The following is a 25,675-nucleotide window of genomic DNA, read 5'->3' on the forward strand; positions in this document are numbered from 1 at the left end:
AATCATTCTCCCTTAAAGGGGAAACTAGTTAGAAAGTTCTTACAAGGCATCTCAGCTAACCAACCCTTTAACCAAAGAGTCCTTTACATACGTATAAGTACAAACGCAAGGTGTGATGCCTGGTGAATAGAATGCTTCATAGCGTCTACAGCAAAGCATAATGCTTTAGGTAGCTCAGCCAGTTTCTGTTCTTGTTGTGCAGGGAGCTCACCTGAGAGCATCTGTGAACTGGTCCTTTAAGGACTGACAGATGCCTATAGCTGCAATTGCAGGCTGAGCAACAGTACCTGCTAAGAAAAAGAGGATTTTAACAGATCTTCCAACTTCTTATCTGTTGGATCTTTAAGCATTAGCGCATTGTCCACTGGGCAAGTTAAAATTTTATTTTATTTTTTTCACATTGGAAATTGCAGCGTCAACTGCTGGAACTTTCCATCTTTTAGTGAATCTTTCTTCCATAGGATAGAGATTTGAGAGGGGAAAAATGCTTATCAGGATGATCCCATTTGGTATAAATAAGCTTTTTTTAGTAATGCGTGGATGGGAAACGCATGCAAAGTCTGTAAAGGCTTTAAGGAACCCAAGGAGGAGACCGGCCCTTCAGCTAAGTTAGGGGTACCATGCTCTGTTACGGGTAGCATGCAAGTAGAGCGAATCATCTTTGCAAGCCTCTGTACTTCAGATTGTGAAGTAGGGATCCTTGGGAACTTTAAGTATTGTTTCCTCAGCAGAGGAATAATCACATGTCTTTCCTCCCGATCATCTGAGGGCAATACCCCATCCTGTCCCCATAATTCTTTTGGACCCTCCACTGACTGGAAAAAGTCTAAGGTGGGGGACGGGGATCTAGGACGCTTCCTATACACTTGGATGGAGGATGCGATTAAAGCCACTAATCTTCCTTCTAAGCCTTGCAAGGCAGAGGAAAATGCATCTTCAGTCACATCTACAGGGGCTGAAGTGTGTGAAGCAGTTGCACCACCGCTAGCTTCCAATGACTCACCCTGGCTTGCCATGTCTGATCTCTCCGAAGAGGAAGACAGTATAGAGGCATAACTGGGATTCCCAGCGCCTGGGGGTGACACCTTAGGTACCTTTACGGTAGGTCTGGAAGACATAGTGCAAAGCACAAAGCAGAGGTACACACAAAATATTTGCTCTGCAACAATTCTAGCAAAGACAATGTCACCAAAATATCAGTTCTTTCGCTGCTAAGTAACAATAGTTTTTCCTGTCTGGAAATGCCTGTTTACACCCTTACGTGTCCAGCACTCTGATGTCATGCCACGTACACACGATCAAACTATCGGCGGACTTGGCCCGGCAGACCAGAGTTCGCCGCACAATCCGCCCATGTGTGGGCTTCGACTGACTTTTATTTCCCCAAAAGTCCGGCGGACTTAGAAAGTAGTTTTGACTAAAAAATTCAGCCATCTGTGCGCTAGTCCGCCAGACTTTTGAAATGAACGGACTTTCCCGCACGGAGAAAAAGTCCATTCATTTTGAACGTGGCTCCAGATAGACAGGACTAGCGCAGGAGGTTGTTAGCCCCGTCACCTAGTGAGGACTTAAAGGGGAAGCCCTACGCCGGCGTGGAGGTCCCCCCAAAGTCCATGTCAGACCCTTATCCGAGCACGCAGCCCGGCTGGTCAGGAAAGGGGGTGGGGACGAGCGAGCGCCCCTCCCCCTTATGTGCCGTACCAGGCTGCTTGTCCTCAATATGGGGGGGTGCTTTGGGGAAGGCCCAAAGCACCTTGTCCCCATGTTAATGAGGACAAGGGCCTCTTCCCGACAACCCTGGCCGTTGGTTGTTGGGGTCTGCGGGCGGGGGGGCTTATCAGAATCCGGGAGCCTCCTTTAATAAGGGGGCCCCCAGATAACCCCACCCTATGTGAATGAGTATTGGGGTACCCCTACCCATTCACCTGGTGAAAAAAATGTAAATATAACACAACACAAGGTTTAAAAATAATTTATTGCACAGCTCCAGGGGTCTTCTGTCTTGGGAGGGGGGGGATCTTCCCGCCGGACTCCTCCGCTATCTTCTGCTAGCTCTTTTACTAGCGGAGGAGCCCGGCTTTCTTCTTCATCGCCACCCGGGGGTCTTCTTCCGACTTCGGGGGTCTTGTCCCCCTCTTCGGTTCTTCTTGCCGAGCCTCTGCTCCTTCTTCCAGCTCTTTTATTTGTGGTGGCCCGGTCTTCTTCTTCCTTGAAGTGTTGACTCGACGCTCTCTCTGGAGCGGAGGCCCGGCAAGAAGAACCGAAGAGGGGGACAAGACCCCCAAAGTCGGAAGAAGAGGCAGCGGCGACAGAAGACCGGGTCACCGCTAATAAAAGAGCTAAAGGAAAAAAGTGGAGGCCCAGCAAGAAGAACCGAAGAGGGGGATAAGACCCCCTAAGTCGGAAGAAGACCCCTGGGCAGCGACGAAGAAAGCGTTTTTTCAGCGTAGGGCTTCCCCTTTAAGTCCATACCAGGTGACAGGGCCAGCGACGTGTCAATTGACTTCTTTCGCTAGTCCCGACTACCTGGATTCGCGTTCAAAATGAATGGACTTTCCTCCGTGTGTGGGCAAGTCCGTTCATTACAAAAGTCCGCCAGGAAAGTCCGGTTGTGTGTGGGCAGGTCAACTCGTTCGGAAAGTCTGGCAGACTTTCTGGCGGTTTGTCCGCCTGACTAAGTCCGCCGGATAGTCTGATCGTGTGTACGCGGTATTAGTGTGACAGACTGCCTCTCTTCAGTTAAAAAGTCTTTCTGAAATGAGAGTGTCTGTGATATAAAGCCTCAGGTGGAACCTGACTGGCATCCTCAGCGCTTCCCCTCAGCTATGCGGCGAGTGCTGTGTGTGGATGTTGAAGCAGGGGGGGGGTTGTGTTGCGCTTCCTTAAAAAAACAAATAATATGAAAATATAAAAATGAATAATTAATACTAGCAAAAAACGAATATATGTGCAACAGTGATTATAAGCTAAAACAGTGCCAAGTGCTTATAAGTTATATTGAAAGTGCATACGTGCATTTATGCATAAATCAACTATTTAAAAGTGTCTCTGTGCATCATTCAAGTGTCAAAATCCAGGATACATATGCTAAATGCAATAGAACGCATATAACCACTAGAAAAAAAAATAAAAAATCAGTGTAAAATTACAATGTGAAAAAAATAATTGAAAACACACAAAGCATAAAATAAACTAATTCCAACAGGAATCGATAGCAGCAAATCAGTGAATCACACTAAGGTGTCCCATACATAGTCCAATCGTGCAATTTGGATGCAATATTCACAATCCAAAAAATTAAAGTGCAATGTGCCAAACCAATTCTCTTCTGGTGATATTCCGTGCCAGTGATGATCACGCTATATAATTACCTCACAGCTGCAAGGTATGCAGCGAAAAACAAAGCAACTATAGTACAGGGAATGGTCAGGGGGATGGCTGCAGAGCGGACTTCTGGAGATACCACAGACTCCTCAGATTTCCTCGTGGGTTATAAATGGCAGGCAAGCTCAAAGGATAGGGCGTTTCCCAATGTTACTAGGTGGAAGGGCTGGGTTGTAATTAAACCATGCAGCTAAAGCAGCTCCGTCAACCAATCAGCCACCACCCATATAGAAGTTTATACACATCTCTGTATTAGCAACTGCTGTATTTGGGGCCTTGTATAGCACCCCTCAGGACAACTTTAGGTAATGTAGCAAGACCAAAGAGAGTCCTGGTTCCTAGGGTCCAGCTCTCAGAGAAGCTTTACAGGCAAAAACATTGTTCTTGAATCAAGGTCCAGGTACCATCCTATGGCTTCAATGGTGAGGATGGATCCGGTTGTGGAGGTTTTTTAAATCCAGCATGGATCCCTCCTGGTGCTCCGCAGAGCACATCTTCACTCGTGACCAACGCCTTAGACACTGGCGAAAAAACTGAGTGCTCTTGGAAGGAGGAGGTTTTATATAGGGGAGTCAACTTCCTGTATTGGTTATACCAGTGTCAACACCTGAAGGTAGGCCCATAACCCACCTAGTAATTACTTGAGACTCTGTGTCCTATGATGTACGATAAAGAAAAAAAGTTTCAGGAAGGTGAGTGTGATGGTCAGGTAGGTGAGTGCATGTGTCAGGTAGGTGAGTGTAGTGGTCAGGTAGGTGAGTGCATGTGTCTAGTAGGTGAGTGTAATGGTCAGGTAGGTGAGTGCAATGGTCAGGTAGGTGAGTGCATTGGTCGCGTAGGTGAGTATAATGATCAGGTAGGCGAGTGCATGCGCCAGGTAGGTGAGTGCATGCATCAGATAGGTGAATGTAATGGTCAGGTAGGTGTGTGTAATGGTCAGGTAGATGAGTGAATGCGCATAAGGTAAGGTGCAGTGCAAGAACTGGTAAATGAAAATACAATGATGAATGCAGTATTAAAAAGGCAATCACAAAAAAGTCCAACAAGAGAGGGGAAGAGGACTAAAAGTCCCAGCAAGCACCAAGAACATTCCACGTGATAATCGCACAATTCAAGGAAGATATTGGTGACAGACCCTCCACCTTCAGAGCAATCGCTTTGCTCACCTTAAAGCGGAGTTCTATCCATTTTTTAGTTTATTAAAAGTCAGCAGCTACAAAAAGCATAGCTGTTTTAATAAACCGACACTTATCTGCCCCGCGGTCCAGCGATGTGTCCGCCTGGAGGCCAGCTCCTCTCCGCCTCCTCTCCTCGATGTCATCATGGTAACTGTGGGCACCCGGCCGTGACAGCTTACAGCTTCACGGCCGCGCGTGCACTGCGCATGGTCAAGTCGTGCTGCGCTCTCCTATTGGCCAGCTGACACAACTCATGACCCAGAAGATTGCTGGCAGAGAGGAGGAGTCGCCTAGGCAGCCGAAGATAGGAAGCAGGAAATGGGACAGGAAGTCCCACGAAAAAAGGGTACATACTCCTCCCCCCCCCCAAAAAAATGCATGTCAGGAGGAGAGGAGTGCTAAAAGCGGAAGTTCCACTTTTGGTTGGAACTCCACTTTAAAAAAATGGGATATTTATTATAGCAAAAAGTAAAAGATAGTGTTTTTTTTTTTTTTTTCAAAATTGACACTCTAACTTTTGTTTAAAGCGCAAAAAAGAAAAAATGCAGAGGTGGTCAAATACCACCAAAAGAAAGCTTTATTTATGGGAAAAAAGGGACGTCAATTTGGTTTGGGTACAGCGTCGCACGTCTGCGCAATTGTCAGTTAAAGCGGCGCAGTGCCGTATCACAAAAAAATGGCCTGGTAATTGAGCAGCCAACCCTTCCAGGGCTGATGTGGTTAACCACCTCAATACAGTGCACTTACACCTCCTTTCTGCCCAGACCAATTTTCAGCTTTCAGCGCTCTTAGCCCTTGTACACACGGTCGGACATTCCGACAACCAAATCCATTGGATTTTGTCCGAAACTGTTGCATACACACGGTCGGACAAAGTTGTCGGAAAATCCGATCGTTCTGAAAGTTATTTCTTTACGACGGCACTACATTCAGGCTAGCAGCCAATAGCTTTGGTCTAGTAATTTGATCTGAGCTTGTGTGGCACTTTGTCCGATCGGGAATTCTCTAAACACAATTAACAAAGTCCGATCGGATCATGTTGTCGGAAAGTTTTATAGTCCAGCTCTAAAACTTTGCCCATCGGATACTCAAGACAGGAACAGTCCGACCATTATCCGACAACACGGTCCGATCGGACATTTTCCGTCGGACTGTCCGACCGGGTGTACAAGGGCTTACAGTTTGAATGACAATTACTCAGTGATGCAACACTGTACCCATATGAAACTTATATCCCTTTTTCACACAAATAGAGCTTTCTTTTAATCACTTTTCTTTTTAATCACTAGTGGGTTTTTTATTTTTTGAGACCATAAATTTTGTTTTTCTTTGTTTCTGTCATAAAATTTTGCTAATTAGTAATTTCCTGACAGGCTCCATGGCAGCATACGTGTAGGTTAGCCCCACCTCCATAATTACCCAATAGGATCCCTACTCCCATAAATCTTTGCTCCAAGCTGCTATCCGTGTTCCTTTTTTGTCCTCCTCTATAGGACAGGTGTTTCCTATCTGAAGATATCTTCACTACGATCAAGTCGGCCGACTATCAAGCTATGTTCCTCTAATAGGCCCTGTTTGTTAAGCATGGGTATGGAGTGTATGGCAGAGTAGCGCTGAAGGCTTGGTTTGTCCGAAGATAAGTGCGCAGGGCTTATTACCTGCTATGTAAGGTGGCCATTATCTGCCAGGTGGATCGGTGGTGTGTGCTTGAACCTTTTCGGCCAGATCGTTGGTGGAGTGGTGAGCTGTAAAATTTCCTTTTTCATGGCAGTAGTGTTTATGTGTTTTTTTCTAACTGTGTCTCTTTCTTGTGTGCGCAGCTGATTCTTGTGCATAGGCGCTGACGCTTCCGCGTTCCAGCAGCCTTTCTCCGCCTGTTTCCGGGTCCAGCGCTGCGTTCTGCACATGCGAAGGCCCAATCCAAAGCAAGGCTTGGTTCCAGCGCATGCGCACGGGCATCTCGCGTCTAACGTCGCTGATGACGTCATGAGCGCCATATTTAAAACACAGTGAGAGCTGTCAGAGCCTGGGAATGATTGCAGGAGATTCAGCGACTTCCCGGGGCCATTTTCTGATTGGTGTAAGGTAGGTTATGATCTGCTCTGATGTATTGATGCTCCTGTGTTTTGTTTGGCTGCTTATGGGGTCTATTGTTGTTACAGTCAGCGATCTTTAGTCATGGATGCCTCACTGCCTACTAGTGACCTGCCAGCTTGTAACAGGTATGTACATGGCTTGATTGCTGTGTATATGTGGAGTATTCTTTAGCATTTGATACCAGCTGGTCTGTATCTTTCTCTCTTTTGTATATTTCCTTATAGCCCTTCTAGGTCCGAACCACAGTACAGTACGCATATTCGCAGTGGATCAACAAAATCGCACCACCGTAAATCATCATCAAAATCTGGTTACCATAGGTCTTCCAGTTCTGAACAACGCAGGGGTCACTCGCACTCAAGCAGAGGACCAGATAATTCATGTTGGGGCTGTAAGATGCCCATTCCATCAGACAAATCGCTCTGTGATCATTGCTTTTCTAAAGCCGCAGATGAAAGATGGTGCAGATCAACGCTTGGAGTCTATGGTGAGAAGGGTGGTAAAGGAATCCTTGAAGCAGAGGGAAGCTCATCACTCTATGGAACCCCCTTCAGACCCATTATGTCCTTCAGGAGGTGAAGGGCTATTACAAGAGACTGGGGAATCTTCTCAACCAAGCCACCACTCTGTTCTCTTGTCTGACAGCGATTCGGATCCAGAGGATCCAGGAGTAGGATTTGATTACGCTTTAGTACCTGCTCTAGTCAAGGCAGTGAAAGAAGTTTTAAAATGGAAAGAACCCACTACTTCCCTCCTCCCCAAATAAAGAAAGTTTTTCAAACAACTCAAAAAGGAACGGCAATATTTTCCTTTCCTATCTGAATTTGGAGAAATCATTACTGAAGAGTGGAGCAAGATTGATAGGAAGAGCTCCATGCAATCAAGTGTCTAAACTGTACTCCTTTAGGGAGGATGATGTGAAGCACCTTGAATCAGCTCCTCTGGTAGATGCAGCACTTATGCGTTTAGTCAAATACGTGACTCTCCCTTTGGAAGACATGGTATCTTTCAAAGATCCGTTAGAGAGAAGAATTGATTCAGATCTTAAAAGAATTTATCTGACTTCAGGGATGGCTTGTAAACCAACTTTGGCATTAGCCGCAGTTTCAAAGGCTATTGAATCCTGAGCCGACAATGTTGAAGAGTTCTTGAGAGGTATCTCGGTGAATACGGCTAAAGACTCTCCCATTCAGGAAATCAGAATGGCATCAGCCTTTCTGGGGGAGGCATCTATTGACATCACCCGCCTACTGTCTCGGGCTATGTTGGCAGCAGTCTCGGCACGCCGTGCTTTGTGGCTCTGTCCTTGGTTGGCGGATCCAACATCTAAGCAGGCATGGTGTCATATTCCATTTCAGGGAACCTCCTTATTTGGTAATAAACTAAATAGCGCCATATCCCGGGCCACGGGTGGGAGGTCTGGGTTCCTCCCTCAAGACAGACGTCTTCAAAACCAAAAACGTCTTTTCCAAGAAGGCAGACCTCGGATCGCGCTAGGGAAGCGCGGAGTTATAGACCTGGCCGGGAGTTCTCTAGATCTTGGAGGTCCAGACAATCCTCCCTTAAGAAAACCTCAAAAGGGGGTTCCGCAGGTAACCAAGATTCTACTAAATCTTTTTGAAATTGGGCCCGCTCAAACATGTCAGGTGGGGGCTCGCCTTCTTCACTACTGGCATGTTTGGGCGGCCTCAATTCGAGATTATTGGACCGTCAAGACGGTTTCCTCGGGTCACAAGTGGACTTACATCAACACTCCGAGGTTAAGGTTCATTTCCACAACAATTCCAGGCTCAGAGGAAAAGAAACAGGTCCTATTGACCTACGTAAGTTGTTTACTGGATCAAGGCGCAGTCGTACCCGTGCCAGAAGACGAACGTGGCGAGGGCATGTATTCCCCTCTGTTTATGATTTAGAAAAGAAATGGCGCATGGAGGCCGGTGATAGATTTGACCCACCTCAATTCCTTTATTCGCAAGGAAAAGTTCAAGATGGAATCTCTTCTCACGATCCAACAGTCTGTCTGTGCATCTGGGGGATTGGTTAATCTCAATCGATTTGAAGGACGCATACTTTCACGTTCCAGTGGCAAGGCAGTTGGCGAGCAACACCTTCAGTTTACCTGTCTCCCATTCGGGTTAACAACATCTCCTCAGGTCTTCTCCAAGGTACTCCCAGCGGTAGTAGCTCTTCTCCAAGTCAAAGGAGTTTGTCTCCATCATTATCTGGACGATTTGCTCCTACTATCTCAGGACAGAGATCAGATTCTGGAGCACAAGAGTTTAGTCATCTCCACTCTGCAGACGTTTAGTTGGCTCCTGAACCTGGAGAAGAGCCATCTGGTTCCAACTCAAATCATTGTGTTTCTAGGGGCTCAGTTTGACACATTAAAAGGCACTATCTCCCTTCCGGAGGAAAAAATCAGTGTGATCCGAGACAGGATTCACACGGCTCGGGAGTCATCTCATCTTTCGGCTCTACAATGTTTAAACGTGATTGGCACAATGACAGCCACCATCCCTATGGTGAAGTGGGCCCAGTGGCACACTCGTCCCTTCCAGAAGGGGTTTCTGCAACAGTGGGACTCGTCCAGTCAAACACAAAGCATACTCCTTACACCAGCAATGAGGATGTCTCTCCTCTGGTGGCTCCAAGGGAAGAATCTACGCAACCATCATTCGATAGTTCCCATTTCCTGGGTAATAGTGACTTCAGATGCCAGCAACAAAGGTTGGGGCGCTCATTGCCTTGCGGAAGTAGCTCAAGGAAGGTGGTCGTTCCCGTAGCTGGGTGTGGTCTCCAATATCCTGAAGTTGAGAGCAGCCTTTCAAGCGCTTCTAGCGTTTCACCATCTGGTGGCAGGGTCGTCAGTAATGTTAAGATTGGACAACACAACTGCGGTGGCCTATATAAAGAAACAAGGGGGGACTCGCAGTTGGTCTCTATTATGAGAGGTAGAACCGATAATGAGCTGGGCTCAGAAGAATGTGGTCAACATTTCTGCTGTATACATCCCAGTGGTCCAGAATGTTCAAGCAGATTTTCTGTCACGGGTCAGAATAGACAACAACGAGTGGTCCCTCCACAGGGATGTCTTCGAGTGGCTTCTGACTCTGGGAGTGTCTCCAGAGGTCGATCTGTTTGCTTCGCCGTACAATCGCAAGATGCACAAATACTACTCAAGGTTCAGGGATCCTCAGGCGTTCGGGACAGATGCTCTCATGGACTGTTGGAAGTTTCAGAAAGCCTATGCCTTCCCTCCAGTTCCTGTAATCCTGCAGTTTCTTCGGAGGCTCAAAGGGGAGAAGGTGGAGATCATTGCGATAATTCCATTCTGGCCCAACAGGCCTTGGTTTCCTCTGCTGTTGCTCCTCAGCTATCAGGATCCAGTTCCCCTGCCTCTCAGGCCAGATCTACTGTCCCAGGATACACTATTACACCCGTGCCCGTCCTGTCTACACCTCAGGGCGTGGTTCTTGAGAGGGGAAGGCTAGAAGCTCTGGGTTGCCCAGAAGAAGCAATCCCAACCCTTCTTAGTGCCAGACGGAAGAGTACCAATAAAGTATACGCCATGTTTATGGTCCACATGTCTTCTAGGTCAAATTCATATAATTCTCCGGCAGTCCAAGATATTTTGTCCTTCCTTCAGTCAGGGTTAGACTTGTCCCTGGCAGTTAGCTCTCTAAGAGTACAAGTTTCAGCCATTTCAGCCTTTATAGGAGTTTTGTGGGCAAATCATACCTTAATACGACAATTCTTTAATTCATCAGGCTTAGGCCTCAAAAAAGGCCCAGGTTTCCCAAATGGGACCTTCCTTTAGTACTGGACTTTCTTTCTGATCTTGGAAGAAGTTCGGATGCTCCCCTGTCTTTAGGAGATCTCACTATCAAGACTGTGTTTTTGGTGGCAATAACTTCAGCCAAAAGAGTGTCGGAAATTAGGAATCTTGGGTCTGTGGAACCATTTCTAACCTTCTTTCCGGACAGAGTGGTCCTGATCCCTATGCTTGGGTCAAATCCAAAAGTTACGTCAATATTTCATGAAAATCAGGAGATTGTTCTACCTACGTTTAGAATGTCATACAACCAAGAGATTCACCCTTTGGATGTTGGTCGCACGTTAAAGCAATATTTGGATGCTACAGTTTCGTTCAGACGAACAGACTTTCTTTTTGTCCTTCTCCATGTCAAAAATAAAGGGATGCGAGCATCAGTAAGATCAATCTCATCTTGGGTGGTCCAAATGATTCAAAGGGCATACAAGGCAAAGGGCCTGGTTCCTCCTGAGGCAGTGACGGCTCATTCAACTCGGGGCATCTCGACCTCTTGGGCAGCAGTTCGACATGTCGCACCAGAAGTTATCTGTAGAGCGGCTTCCTGGTCTTCAATTATTACTTTTGTTTCCCATTATTGTGTGGAGCCAGCTGCGCTTTCTTCTGTTCATTTTGGTTTACAAGTATTGTCAGTGGACAATGAAAAATAAAATTCTAGTTTCTTTGCTCAACATTTTTAGCCCACCCGGGTGTGTTTGGCGAGTTATTTCCCACACGTATGCTGCCATGGAGCCTGTCAGGAAAATGGAAAATTTATATCAGATACTTACCGTAATTTTCCTTTCCTGAAAGGCTCCATGGCAGCAGGAGTTCCCTCCTAAATGTTGGAGTAGGCTAGTTACGGAACACGGATAGCAGCTTGGAGCAAAGATTTATGGGAGTAGGGGTCCTATTGGGTAATTATGGAGGCGGGGCTAACCCACATGTATGCTGCCATGGAGCCTATCAGGAAAGGAAAATTACGGTAAGTATCTGATATAAATTTTTTCTTCATAAATTTTTACAAATTTATACTGCCACATATCTTTGGTAAACATAACCCAGATTAGTGTATATTATTTGGTCTTTGTGAAAGTTATAGAGTTTACAAACTATGGTGCCAATCACTGAAAATTGAACATATCTGATCAGACCTTTCAGGTGTATCTCATTTCTTGAGACCCTAACAAGACAGGAAAGTACAAATACCCTCCAAATGACCCCTTTTTAGAAAGCAGACATTCCAAGATATTAAGTAAGTAGCATGGTGAGTTGTTTTAAGTTGTAATTTTTTCCCACAATCCTTTGCAAAATTAAGATTTTTGTTTTACAAAATTGTCATATTATCAGGTTATTTCTCAAACACAGCATATGCATACAACAAATTACACCCCAAAATACATTCTGCTACTCTTCCCCAGTATGGCGATACCACATGTGTGAGACTTTTACACAGCCTGGCCACATACAAAGGCCCAACATTGACGTTGCACTTTCAGGCGTTCTATGAGCATAAATTACACATCTCATTTCTCAACAGCCTATTACACTTTTGAAGGCCCTGGAACACCGGGACAATGGAATTGCCCACAAAATGACCCCATTTTGGAAAGCAAACACCCCTAACGTATAATCTATGAGTCAGAATGAGTCTTTTGAACGGTTTATTTTTTTTTCCGGAAGTTTTTGGAAAACGTGGAAAAAAAAAGAAACTTTTTTTTTTTTTTTTTACACAAAGTTGTCAATTTTTAATATATCTCCAACACATAGCATGTATATAGCAAAAATGACACTTACTTTTACACAGCCTGGCCACAGCGTTCTAGGAGCATAAATTACACATCTCATTTCATTCCTACCTATCACACTTTTGAAGGTCCTTGAGCACCAGGACAGTGGAATTACACACAAAATGACCCCATTTTGGAAAGCAAACACCCCAACGTATATCCTGAGGCATGGGCTGCAGATAGGTACTCTGATGGGGTGGAGACAGGTACTCGGGTAACTTGATGAGCTGCAGACAGGTACTCGGGTACTCTGATGGGCTGGTGACAGGTACTCGGGTACTCTGATGGGCTGGTGACAGGTACTCGGGTACTCTGATGGGCTACAGATAGGTACTTGGGTACTCTGATGGGCTGGTGACTGGTATTCGGATACTATGAAGGGTGGTGACAGATACTCAGGTACTCCGTACTCATATGGACTGTGACAGGTACTCAGGTACTCTGATGGACTGTGACAGATACTCGGGTACTCTGATGAACTGTACAGGTACTCAGATGAACTGTGACAGGTACTTTGATGGGTGGTGACAGGTACTTTGATGGGTGGTGACAGGTACTTTGATGGGTGGTGACAGGTCCTATTTATTCGGGGAGGGGGGCAAACAGTGTGATTTGTGTACACTGTAGGCGGTAACGAGATGTTACCGCAATCTCATTCTCACACACAATCGGTGTGTGAGGAGGAGAACCAGTAACATCTCGTTACCACGGTTTGTTTACATTTTGTGATCGGCTGTGAAAGGATCACAACCGGTCAAGTGGTAAACAACAGGCGGCCAATGGCTTTTTACCACCGTCGGTGACGAGCAGTGTTCCCGGGAACACGCCTCCACCGATGTGCATGGGCAGCGTGTTCCCGATAGCGGGTATGCCTCGTGCAAAGTGGGGCGGTACCACCTGTGATTGCCGTGAAGAAGTCACGTGGTAAACAGCCATACCCAATGGCTGTTCACCCCCCTTGGTGGCGAGCAGTGTCTCCGTGACACGACGCCACTGAAGGAACAGGGATGCGTGCGCACGATCGCGTGCATTCCCTGTTTAAATGGGAGGCCGTCATATGATACCCTCCCAGAACGAGAGCCGCGCCACCTGGCCGTCATATGATGGCCAGAAAATGGTTAAGCAACGCCTATGAAGATTTTTAAGGGTAAAAGTTTGCCGCCATTCCACGAGCAGGTGCAGTTTGAAGTGTAACATGTTGGTTATCAATTTACTCGGCGTAACATCATCTTCCACAATATAAAAAAAATTGGGCTAACTTTATTGTTGTCATATTTTTTAATTCCAAAAAAGAATATCTTTACCCAAAAAAAGTGCGCATGTGAGACCGCTGCGCGAATACGGTGTGATAGAAAGTATTGCAACGACCGCCTTTTTTTTCACTAGGGTGTTAGAAAAAATATATATAATGTTTGGGGGTTCTACGTAATTTTCTAGCAAAAAAAAAAAAAACAACTGTTTGAAACCAGTAAACACCAAATCTCAAAACAAAGCCCTATCTTTAAGTGGTTAAGTGACATTAATTTAAGACCCATGGAGTTGGTAGCAGTTTACGATAGAGAGGGTCATTAGGTTATTTGGAGGGATTGAAGACTTTATTAAATTTTCCATGTTGTATCCTTTTTCATTCAGTAGATGTCAGTGGTGTACCTTTTTCTGATAGGAAAGTTAAGTTCTGACCATATAACAAAATGTTGAAATGAAAAAAAAAAAAACATAATAAAAAGGGAGATACATGTATACTCCTGTGGGGTTAATATAAAGGAAGAAATAAACTGGGTTCCTTGAGCGATTCATTTCCTGAGGAAGGTAATTCTTGCTCTTTGGATGGTTGCGACCATATAGCCATATGGATTTATAAGAAAAAGCAGTTCCTTTGGTATGAGGAAGCATATCATTTATGATTTGTTTGCCATTGTTGTGAGATGTTAGGTAGAAATGTATCATCAACATTCTCCTGATTTATTGGTAGTAGGCCCCATGCTTTCATGAGTTTCAGGCCTTCTTCCATGTTCGTGATGTTATAAGCAGTTCGTTCACGCTCTATCATTATTTGTGTAGGGAAATCCCACCTGTAGCTGATATTATGGTTTCTGAGGATTTTTGTAATTGTGTTTAGATTTTTGCGTGCCAGTATTGTTGCTTGTGAGAGATCTGAATATAGTATTATTCCTGTGTATGGATCTGGTAGAGGTGAATTGTGACGTGCATATTGCATTAATTGTTCTTTTACCTGGAAGAAATGGATTTTGATAATAACATCCCTAGGCCATCTTTCAGGTATATGTGAGGGTTTAGGCAATCTGTGTGCATGGTCTATCACCGGCTCCTGCTGTGGAATTGTCGATATCATTTCTTTTAGGAAGTGATTCGAATCTGCAGGTTTTATGTTTTCAGGGATGCCTCAGAATTTTACGTCATTTCTTCTGGATCCGTCTTCGAGGTCGGGCACTTTTAATTTGATATTTTGAATCAGCTCATTTTGTGCATCTGTAATATTGCACATTTTGATTTCTACATATTCCACTATCTCCCAGGGCATCAATATATTTTTTTGATTGATTCATAAAGCTTTCCATATCATATTGTAGGGCTCCTCTTAACAACATTATGTCCTTAATTGTTGAATCAGATATAGGTTAGCCTGAGGTGGGTATTGCATTTCATTTTTCATCATAGGGGTTGTGTCCCATTGTAATATCATTGTCATGAAAAGGTTCACTTACATTGTCCTCGGATGGTGTAATTTTCCTTCTTTGTTTAAGAGAGCTGCTGGTGTCATCTTGGAGCTACTGACCGTTCTCGTGGAGTTCTGCCTGTATCTCTTCTCCAGTATTTCCTTCCTGCTGCCTCGTGCTGTAGTGAGATGAGGAGGAGCCAGCGCCATCGTTGATTTTCACAGGTGTCCCAGGGTTTTAAAATCGCCCAATTTGGGGAGGGGCAAATCTTTCTTCTTGCTTCCTCATCCTCCCCTTGTGTTCACTACCGCTTCTGGGTCTATTCTGTGCCCTCAGGAGTGCTGCAAGTCATGCTGTATAGCTGCTAGGGGACCTGCTGTTACAGAGCTCTAGCAATCAGCATCCTTCTGTCTCTATAGCCAGCCACGCCCCCCTCTGGATGTTTTTTTATAGCATAAACCCTGCTTTAAATTCTCCACAACTTTATCCCTGACCTGTCTGGTGTGTTCCTCGGCCTGCATGATGTTTGTACTGAGATCAAATTAAATTACACACAGGTGGACTCTATTTTCTAATTAGGTGACTTCTGAAGGCAATTGGTTCCATTAGATTTTAGTTCAGGATATCAGAGTAAATGGGGCTGAATGCATGCCACATTTTTTCAGATATTTGTAAAAAAAATTGAATAACATTTATCATTTTTCTTTCGCTTCACAATTATGTGCCACTTTGTGTTGGTCTATCAAATGAAATCCCAATAAAATTTACGTTTTTTTGTTGTATCATGACAAAATGTGGAAAATGGCAAGGGGTATGAATACTTTTTCAAGCCACTGTAAGTTATTCACTAGATAGAGAACCTCTGGGGGAATCGAGGCTAGAAAGGGATCTGGGGGTCCTACTAGATCACACATTCAGCAATAGTATGCAATATCAAGCTGTAGCAAGCAAGGCTAGCATATTGTTAGCATGCATTAAAGTGGTTGTAAACCCCTTTTTAGAACTTGTACCTAAAAGGTACTGTAAATATCTGCTAGATGTCTGCTGTCTAGGATATATCTACTTTGTAGTGCGCCGATCCTGTCATCGGCACATGCGCTGTAAAGAAACGGCCCTCCGCGCCGTTCCTTCCCGAGCGAGTGCTGTGACTGGTGGCTCTGACGTGCATGCATGGGAGTGACGTCATGCGGCTCTGGCCAGTCACAGAGCCGGAGTCCGTGGCCCCGGATGGAAGAAGGGCAAAGATGGATGCGGCCACCAGCAGGGACAGTGCAGGCTTCGTTTGCAGGTAATTCCCACATAACGGGCTAGTATGCAATGCATATTAGCCCATTATGCTTTTACTTTGCAGGGAACAAAAGAGGAAGTAAAACCCATCAGGCTTTACTTCCTCTTTAAAAGGGGCATTAACTCAAGAGATAAAACTGACCTAAGGTCTCTAAAGAAGACACATGGCCACAACATGAAGATGGATAAGAAGTGGTTAAATCCTAACCAGAGTAAGAGGTTATTTACTGTTAGAGCAGTAAGGATGTGGTGTCAGAGGGGAGTGTAGATAAGTAAAAAAAAACTACAACTAGTATATGTAACTATATGCTAGGTAGGGGGAATAGGGGGGCAGGGGAATCTGTGCTAAGAGAGGGTATATGATGTGTGTTGGGAGGGGAAACTGGTGAGGGAAGAGGATTAGAGCTGGGAGATTTAATTTTGGGGAGGAGAGGATTTGTTGGGGGGGGGGGGGGTTGAGGGGTGGGATTTATGCTGGAAGGTGGGATTTGAGGAAAAAGGATTAGTGCTGGGAGGAGGGGATTATTGCTGAGGGAGAGGATTTGTGGTAGGGAAGGAGAATTCATGCTGTGAGACTAATTGTAGGGGAGAGGATTAGTGTGTGTGTGTGTGGGGGGGGGGGGGGGCAATTTTTCCTAATGTTGTTCATCTTCCTTGAGTCCTGTGCATTTTTTTTTTTTTTATGTTCATATTGAGATTTATTTTCCAAACATTTTGGGGAGTGTTAGTCCCTTAACCACATTGCATTGACTGCACTGTCAGACTGATCAATGTTATACATATCCAGTATACAATTTTTTAAGATCTATTTTAAAATATATTTTATAAAGATTTTTTTACGACCTTTGGATTATTTGATCTTTTCCGACAGTAATCAGTTTTTTGGAGCCCTTAACCACTTCAGCCCCGGAAGGATTTACCCCAATAATGACAGACTGTTTTTTGGATACGGCACTGCGCCATTTTAACTGACAAATGAGTGGTCATGCGACGCTGTACACAAACAAAATTGACAAGCTTTTTTTCCCACAAATAGAGCTTTTTTTTGGTGGTATTTGATCACCTTTTGCGGGTTTAATTTTTTTGCGCTATAAACAAAAAGAAATCGACAATTTTGAAAAAAAAAAAAAAATTCTTCATCAGTTTATGCCAATATATATTCTTCTACATGTTTTTGATAAAAGAAATAAATGAAAAAAATAAAATAAGCATATATTGATTGGTTTGCGCAAAATATATAGTGTCTACAAAATAGGGGATTGATTTATGGCATTTTTTTTTTTTTTTTTTACTAGTAATGGCAGAAGTTGAAGCTGTTAAAGCTGCAAAGGGTGGGCCAACTCAATAGTGAACCCTACGGACCAAGACTGGGATGCCATTAAAGTTCATGTGCGCATAAAGGCAGGAAACCCAATACTTTTGGCAATATAGTGTATATACACAGTGTGTATGTGTGTGTGTGTATGTATATATATATATATATATATATATACACACACACACACACACACACACACACACACACACACACACACACACACACACATAAAATATTTAAATATAATCTACAGCGTACTGAAAGTATCTCATATTTACTGAATCTAAAAGCAACATACAATGTGTTAAATTCTGCAGGATTCATAAAAATAGACTCACTTTTGGAGAACTGATTGAACGTCTCATGGTAAACGCAGCCGGATCCCCAAAGATTTCATCCCGAGAATCAGGCTCAAATCGTGCGCTAGGGGAGCGTACAGGTGAACAGACTCTTTGATGAGTTCTGTATGCCCCCTGGCTTGGAGAGCGTGGTACTGAGCGTGGTACTGAGCGTGGTACTGAGCGAGAACGAGGCTGTAGAGAGAGGCGACGGAGAGATCCACAAGCTGCATCAGCCTCCTGGTAGTACAAAGCAGGGCGAGGGGCCCACAGTTCTACTGGTCGCCCATAAACACCAGGGTCCTTCCACTCCCTTGGCTCATATGATGGTCTACTGTGAAAGATCTGTGGCCTGTCCTCCACAGTCCACTGTGGTATGGCCCTGTCAAAAGCTGACATAGAGCAAATGCTGTCAGGACGTGATCCTGCCTGGGTGTAGTACTGATAGCCATCAGGATATTGTGAAGAGTACTGAGGGTAGTATCCAGGGATATGGTGAGGTCCTGGGAAATATCTGTTAGGGCTGTTTAAAAACATGACATTTATTTACAGGTTAGCAACATGTACATTTCTCTAAAAGTTTTACAGAACACATACTGTAAAAACCATAAAAACAATGAGGCTAAACAGAAACGGTTCCTTAACTGATAATGGCAAAAACCATTGCCAAAAAATCATCCTCACTTCTGCAATTGCCATGCACTAAACCCACATTTTTATGCCAGATAGTCTTCATGTTTTATAACAAAGATTTCTTCCAAACTGCCCAGTTCCATGAACCTACCTAATCTCTATAATGGTCGCAAACAGAAAATCCCATTTTCACTACCTTTGCTTGAAAAAAACAAAAAAACTGAACTTTGTTTTCTGTGGTCCTGCTTGAGGCCAGTCAGGAGCAGGTCAACATCAATTTTGGTCTCCCTGCCGGGAGAAGACAGTTGCTGATTTCCCTGTCAACACTGTCTGTGTTGATAGGAGGATCGTGCAAATTTCATGGGTTGCAGGAAAGAAATGTGCAAGGTGTATGCAGGGCCATCTTTAACACAGGGTAAAAGGTGCAGCTGCCCAGGGCCCTGTCATTGTTGGGGGCACTGCGCTGCCCACCATTTGAGCCCTTCACTGCCCACCGGCTACTTGCTAATGTCACTTGGAAAAACAGAAGCGCCGCTTCTGTATTTCCAAGTGACAGTGCTCCTCTCCCGGCGGCCGCACTGAAGAGTGTCTGATACACACACGCTCTGTGAGAGCAGAGGAGGAAGGGGGGCGGGGAATCTGCACAGGGGAAGCTACCTCACACTGGCATGCTGCATGACATCGGGGGACTGGACAACATGCTGTGAATAGCTTTTGGGACAGAGGAAAACTCTGTACTGGAATGGCAGAGGAGGGGGGGAGAGGGGCTTTGAGGGAGGAAAGTTTTACCTTGTATTTGAGGGGAGAGTGGAGTATGGAGCTCTGTACTGGAATCTGGAGGGGAGGAGAGCCATGCATCCCTACACTCTGCACCCACCTCACCCCCTACACTCTGCCCCCACCCCCTCCCTGCACTCTGCATCCACCCCTCACCCCCTCCCTGCACTCTGCATCCACCCCTCACCCCCTCCCTGCACTCTGCACCCACCCCTCACCAACTGCCCTCTGCACCCACCCCTCACCACCTGCCCTCTGCACCCACCCTCACCCCCTCCCTGCACCCACCCTCACCCCCTCCCTGCACCCACCCCTCACCCCTCTGCACCCACCCCTCACCCCCCTGCACTCTGCACCCACCCCTCACCCCCTCCCTGCACTCTGCACCCACCCCTCACCACCTGCCCTCTGCACACCCCCTCCCTGCACCCACCCCTCACCCCACCCCCTGCACTCTGCACCCACCTCTCACCCCTCTGCACTCTACACCCACCCCTCACCTGCACTCTGTATGTAGTGCACCCATGAACCTTGCACTCTGCACATAGTGTTCCCCTCAGCCATGCACTCTGAAAGTAGTGTACCCCTCAACGCAGAATTCTGCACATAGCGCACCCCTCAACCTTGCACTCTGCACCTAGCATCCCCCCAACCCTGCACTCTGTAAATAGCGCATCCCTGCACTCTGTACCTAGCATACCCCTGAATGCTGCATTCTGTACATAGTTCACCCTTCAACCCTGTGTGTATGTAGCACACCTTTCAACTATGCACTCTGTACATAGTGCACCCCTCAATGCTAGTGCAGTTTAGCCACACCCGCAATTTGATGCAGAGGTTATGATGTGCAGTAACCTCTAGCAACCAATCAGTGAGCAATAATGATTTGCAGTAACCTCTAGAAACCAATTAATGAGCAGTAATGTTTTGTAACCTCTAGCAACCAATCAGCAAGTGGAAATTATGTGCTGTAACCTCTATCAACCAATCACAATCGCTACCTGATCTTCTGCAGTAAACTCCTTCTGAGTCTAGCTGGGGGGCCCATTAAAATGTTTGAAAAATTGAGTAAGCTGCGCTAAATCATAAACCCACATAAAATTCAATGAAGTAAAAAACATTAGACAAAATTTCAATAATAATGTGCAAAAATAGGCCTATTACCCCCAGTCCTAAAGAATAAAGGTTATAGGATAATTGATCACAGTGAACAACGAAAAAAGAAAAACTAAAAAATATAAAACAAAATAGTGAACACCCAATGTGTAATTATATAAACATTTAAATTCCAACAGAGTCCAATATAGATGAAATCGGCCCCTGGCTGACGCAATTTTTTGGGAAACACGTAGGGCTGAGCGATGCGCTGACGTCACCCCTTACGAAGGAATTGTACCCAGGAACGACGAGTTTGTCTGTTTGCGTCCGGCCGGTGCATCGGACTTAAGGCTGATCTTTCCTTTGTGCTTTGTAAGTGCATTTTTTTTTTTTTTTGTAAATAGTTTTTATTGAAAGATTTTCACAAGAAATGTACAGTACAATGAGGAAATAGTCATAAGTGTCTTCCCCATGCTGTCACAACATTACATAACATAGCACAATCAGGCAATAGGGAGAGGTAGAGAGCAATTTGATGAACATACTGCAGAACAAAAAGAAACAAAACATTAAACAAAACAACAAAGAACTGGGAATGGTCGGTCTGTCACATATCCAAAAGAAAAAGCCTATATGAATAATAGCAGTAATGTAGGTTGCAGTAGAGATTATTACATTATAACAAGAAGAGCTAAGCACTAGGGTGAGAAATCACAGCAGGTGAGTACTCTTATACCATGTGTCCCAAATTTGCCAATTGTTATCAAACTGAATTTTTTTCCCCATCCTGAGGGCTAGGACCAGCTCATAGGAGTAATGTAGGGAGGTGGTCGACCATACCTCAGAAACACTGGGGGCTTGGTCATTCTTCCAAAATCTGGCTATCAGTGGCCTAGCCACCAGGAGGATGTGGGAGATGACCATTCTAAAGTCAGGCGGGTATCTATCAATACCTAAGTTAAGAATTGCCAAGCCTGGTTCAGGGGTAGATAGGAAACCTGTAATATCGGAAATAGCTCTAAAAATAGCATTCCAAAAGCTTCGAAGATGTTTACAGGACCAGAACATATGAAATAAATTACCAACCTCTCCACAGTTCCTCCAGCACAGGGGGGAGGACTCCGCCAGGCCAAATTTAGAAATTCTAAAGGGAGTGAGGTACCAGCGTAGGGCAATCTTCTGGGCAAGTTCCCAGTGCCCAACACACCTGGAGGCCTTGTAATTAGCCTTGAGTGCCTGACACCATTGCTCCTCAGAAAAGGCGCAGCCTAAGTCCTCCTCCCAAGCGCAGGAAGGGACGAGATTTGCTAAAAACACGTTTTTGCTGGAGAAAGTTGTAGAATAGGAATATACCTTTAGGAAGGGGGGGGTCAGCAGTAAGAAAGCGCCAAAGAGATTCGGCCACCGAAACACTGGTGACTCCACCACCCCGGAGCAAATGGGCTATTTGATAATATTTGTATATGTCGGTAGGTTTTAATTGGAATTGTGTCCTCAGGGATTGGTACGGGATCATGGAAGGTCCTTGAAAAAGATCTTGCAACGACTGCAACCCTTTCTTGACCCATTCTTTGATGGAGAGATCGGGAATTAAGAATTCTAAGGACAGTAGGGGAATGGGCAAAGGGACCAATTTATAGGACGGGGGCGTGGACCTAAGAAGATCTCGCCAGGCTTGCAGGGAAGCGCGAACTGTGAACGGGAGGGACTGGAGAGGCCAGGGTTTAATTGAATCAGTGAGGAGAAGAAGTTTCAGGTCTTGAGTGGGGGTAAGGGCTCGTTCTAGGCAACACCATTTCGGTTCTATGGCTGAGTTGAACCAATGGGAGATCTGTGCCAGCCTGGATGCAAGGTAGTAGTCCCTTAGATCCACCAGGCCCATACCCCCTGCCGACCTGTGCTTCAGTAAAAGTGATTTAGAACATCTAGGTTTTTTAGAGCTCCAGATGAATTTATTCATCAAGAGAGTGAGACCAAGGAGGTGCTTCCTAGAAGGAGAGACAGGCAATGCTCTAAATGTGTACAAAATTTGGGGGAGTAATAGCATCTTGAAAGAGGCCAACCCGACCAAGAGAGTTCATACTTAGCTAGCCTGTTGGCCTCTACCGTGAGTTTGTCAATAAGAGGAGGAAAGTTAGCCTCCGCTAGTCGGCATGCAGATTTGCTTAGGTGTATGCCCAGGTACGGGATGGTGGAGTCACTCCATTTGTATGGAAATGTGGCCATCAGTCGTGCCCGAAGAGAAGGTCTAAGGCCGGTATCTAGTATTACTGACTTAGAAAAATTATCTTTATAGTAGGAAATTAAGCTAAACTCTTGGAGTATCTGATGGGCCTGTGGTAGGGAGGAGGTTGGGGAGGTCAAAAAAAGAATGATATCATCCGCGAAGAGGTTGATTTTGTGAGGGCCCTCCTGCATAGAGACGCCTGTGATTAGGGGATGGGAGTGAATTCTTTCTGCCAGCGGTTCAATAAGAAGGTTAAAAATTGTAGGGGATAGTGGGCAGCCTTGCCTGGTGCCATTAGAGATGGCGAAGGGAGATGATAGCATATTAGAGGTGAAGACCTGTGCCGAGGGAGCCGAGTATAGGGCAAGAATGGCTGATAGGAACGGTCCACTGAAGCCAAACTTCCGAAGGACCTCGTCCATGTATCCCCAATGGATCCGGTCGAACGCCTTCTCCGCGTCCAAGGAGAGGAGCAGAGAAGGCGCTCGACGGGCCTCTGCAAATTGGAGGACTCCTATGACGTCTGAGGCTTGCCTGCCGGGTGTAAATCCCGACTGATCCGGATGAATCAGCTGGGGGATTAGGGGAAGGAGTCTTTGGGCAAGAATTTTAGCGTATATTTTGACGTCGGTGTTTAGAAGGGATATGGGCCTAAAATTAGAGGGGGTGTTAGGTTCCTTTCCTGGTTTGGGAATCGTAACCACATAGGCTCTAAGCATCTCCGGGGGAAAGGAGGCAGAGGAAAACGCTTCCTCATAGATTTCCGAAAGCACCGGGGACAGAAGGTCCGCAAATGTACGAAAGTAATCATTAGTCAGGCCGTCTGGCCCCGGAGATTTGCCCAAAGGTAGGGATTTAATGCATTTTGTAATTTCCGCAGGTGAAATCGGTAGATTTAGAGGTGCCAATTGGTCTTCCGTAAGGGAGGGTAGGTTGATAGAGGAAAGGAAGGATTGTATACTTTCTATTGTGGGCTGGGGCGTCTCGGAATCAAGCTTCAGGTTGTACAAAGAGGAATAATAGCGAAGGCGTCCGCAATCTCTTGCGGGTTAATCCTTTTCTGTTTATCCAAGGGGTGGTAGACATAGGGGATCTTAGCTTTAATCCTAGCAGCCCTCACTCTGTTGGCAAGGTATTTTCCAGCACGGTTACTGGAAGAGTAGTGTGACAGCTTTAATGCATATACATATTTGTCATACCTGGCCAGCAAGAGGCGGCAAAGTTCAACACGGAGCTGAGTAAGCCTGTGAGCCGTGTTGGAGTCCGGCGTCAACTTGTTGGAGGATTCCAAAGACTGAATATCCGCCAGAACGTCATTCAGCTTTTGGGTTCTAGCCTTTTTATCCCTGGATGAGATTTGGAGCATTATGCCCCGCATAAAGGCCTTGTGGGCACACCAGAGGGTAGTGGGACTCCGTACGGAGTGAGCATTCAGTTTAAAAAATTCCGTCAGATTTTTGGAAATAGTGGCAACATGCAAGGAATTTTGAAAGAGTTGAGAATTCGCCCTCCAAACGTAGGCAGAGCGCGGGGTGTGTTCCTCCACCACCTCTATGGAAACAGGAGCATGGTCCGACCAGGAAATGTCGTGGATGGTGGAGGAAGACACCGCCTGTAGCAGCAACCTGTCTACTAGGATCAAATCTATCCTAGAGTAGGTGTTGTGTCTCGCAGAATGAAACGTGAAGTCCTTTTCACTCGCATGTTGACATCTCCATGCATCAAATACATCTTCAGCAGCAAGTAGAGGTTGGAGCCTCGGCAAAGGCCAACTCACCCTGGACGTGGTGTCCAGGGCGTAGTCGACCGTTACGTTGAAGTCCCCACAAACCACTAGAGACCCCTTACGGCATTTGTTAACTTTACGAAAAAGTCTGTTCAGAAACCTCAGCTGATGTACATTGGGGGCATACAGGTTAACTATGGTGTAAGGCCTATTGTTTAGTACAGCTAGTAGTATCAAATACCTCCCATCAGGGTCCGTAAGAACATCAGTGAGGGAGAAAGCTACCGAGTGCCTTATAGCAATAGCCACCCCTCTTTTCTTCTCGGAGGCAGAGGCCAGGAAAATGTGCGGGTAGTTCCTGTGCTGGAAGTATGGAGTAGCTTTGTTGTGAAAGTGAGTCTCCTGAACACAAAGAACGTCCGCATCCAATTTCTGTGCCTCCTTCCACAGGGAGTTCCGCTTAACTGGATGGTTGAGGCCGTGAACATTGAAAGAGACGAAGTTAAGCGGCATTGAAGGCAGCAAGCAGGCGCAAATGGAAGGGGAGGCAACCATGGACATAATGGAGTCTCGGGGCTCCCAGTGAGACAGGTTTCCGAGGGCAGGCTGGATAGGGCATGTGTTGGTCAGAACCAGGCGATGCAAGGCCATGCGGGTAATGACAGACCAAGGTTGGACTGCAACAGTGCAGTAAGTAAAAACAATAGAACATGAAACAAAAAAACAAAAGAGGTCAATAAAAAAGGGGATCTCTGGTGAGATCCGAAGGCACTATAAATGCCCATTTACTTGGGGGGTAAAGAAGTAAAAGAGCGCTGGATGTCCTCCAGCGACCGGGAAAGCAAAATCAAGTAGTAGGTTGCAGCAAAGTTCTCATGGGATTCTTGTTTTGGTTTAACTCCAGCGTCTCCGTTGGACCACCTGCCAGTCTCCCTGATTCTCCAGCCGGGCAGAAGGAGATGAGGCCGACGGCACCGCCGGCTCCTCAGGGATGATGTCTAGGGAACGTAGTAGATCTAGCCCTTCTTGCAATGTAGAGACCAACGAGGATTTACCTTCATGGGTAATAAGAAGCTTCAGAGGATATCCCCATCGGTATGGAACTCCATGGTATCGCAGTGCTTTAGTGACAGGAAGAAGAGCTTTGCGTCTCTGTAGGGTAAACTGGGAGAGGTCAGCGAACAGCTGCAGGTGGGAGAACCTCTCAGGGAGCTGAGTCTCCCTCCTGAATGCCGAAAGAAGTTGTTCCTTGGCATGGAAAAAGTGAATCCGCATGAGAACATCCCGCGGAATATTGTCAGGCAAGTGAGATGGCTTAGGCAGTCTATGGATACGA

The 25,675-nt window shown here is 45.7% G+C and overlaps 1 protein-coding gene across 17 annotated transcripts in view; it reads right to left on the bottom strand.

The window, feature by feature from the left end:
- PLEKHA6 (pleckstrin homology domain containing A6) overlaps positions 1-25,675 on the bottom strand; it is a 1,584,742-nt gene that overhangs the window by 1,018,111 nt on the left and 540,956 nt on the right. For all 17 annotated transcript variants that reach the window (XR_013274469.1, XR_013274470.1, XM_077481247.1 and 14 more), the window contains one exon: positions 17,879-18,401. Coding sequence is in view for 15 of the 17 variants with exons in the window: in XM_077481247.1 (XP_077337373.1) it covers positions 17,879-18,401 (523 nt within the window). In the remaining 2 variants the exon portion in view is untranslated. The remainder of the gene's footprint in view (positions 1-17,878; positions 18,402-25,675) is intronic.

The sequence above is a fragment of the Lithobates pipiens genome, unplaced genomic scaffold (genome assembly GCF_037356315.1).
Source record: "Lithobates pipiens isolate NorthernLeopardFrog02 unplaced genomic scaffold, aLitPip1_a1.2 Scaffold_16, whole genome shotgun sequence".
NCBI classification, from domain to species: domain Eukaryota; kingdom Metazoa; phylum Chordata; class Amphibia; order Anura; family Ranidae; genus Lithobates; species Lithobates pipiens.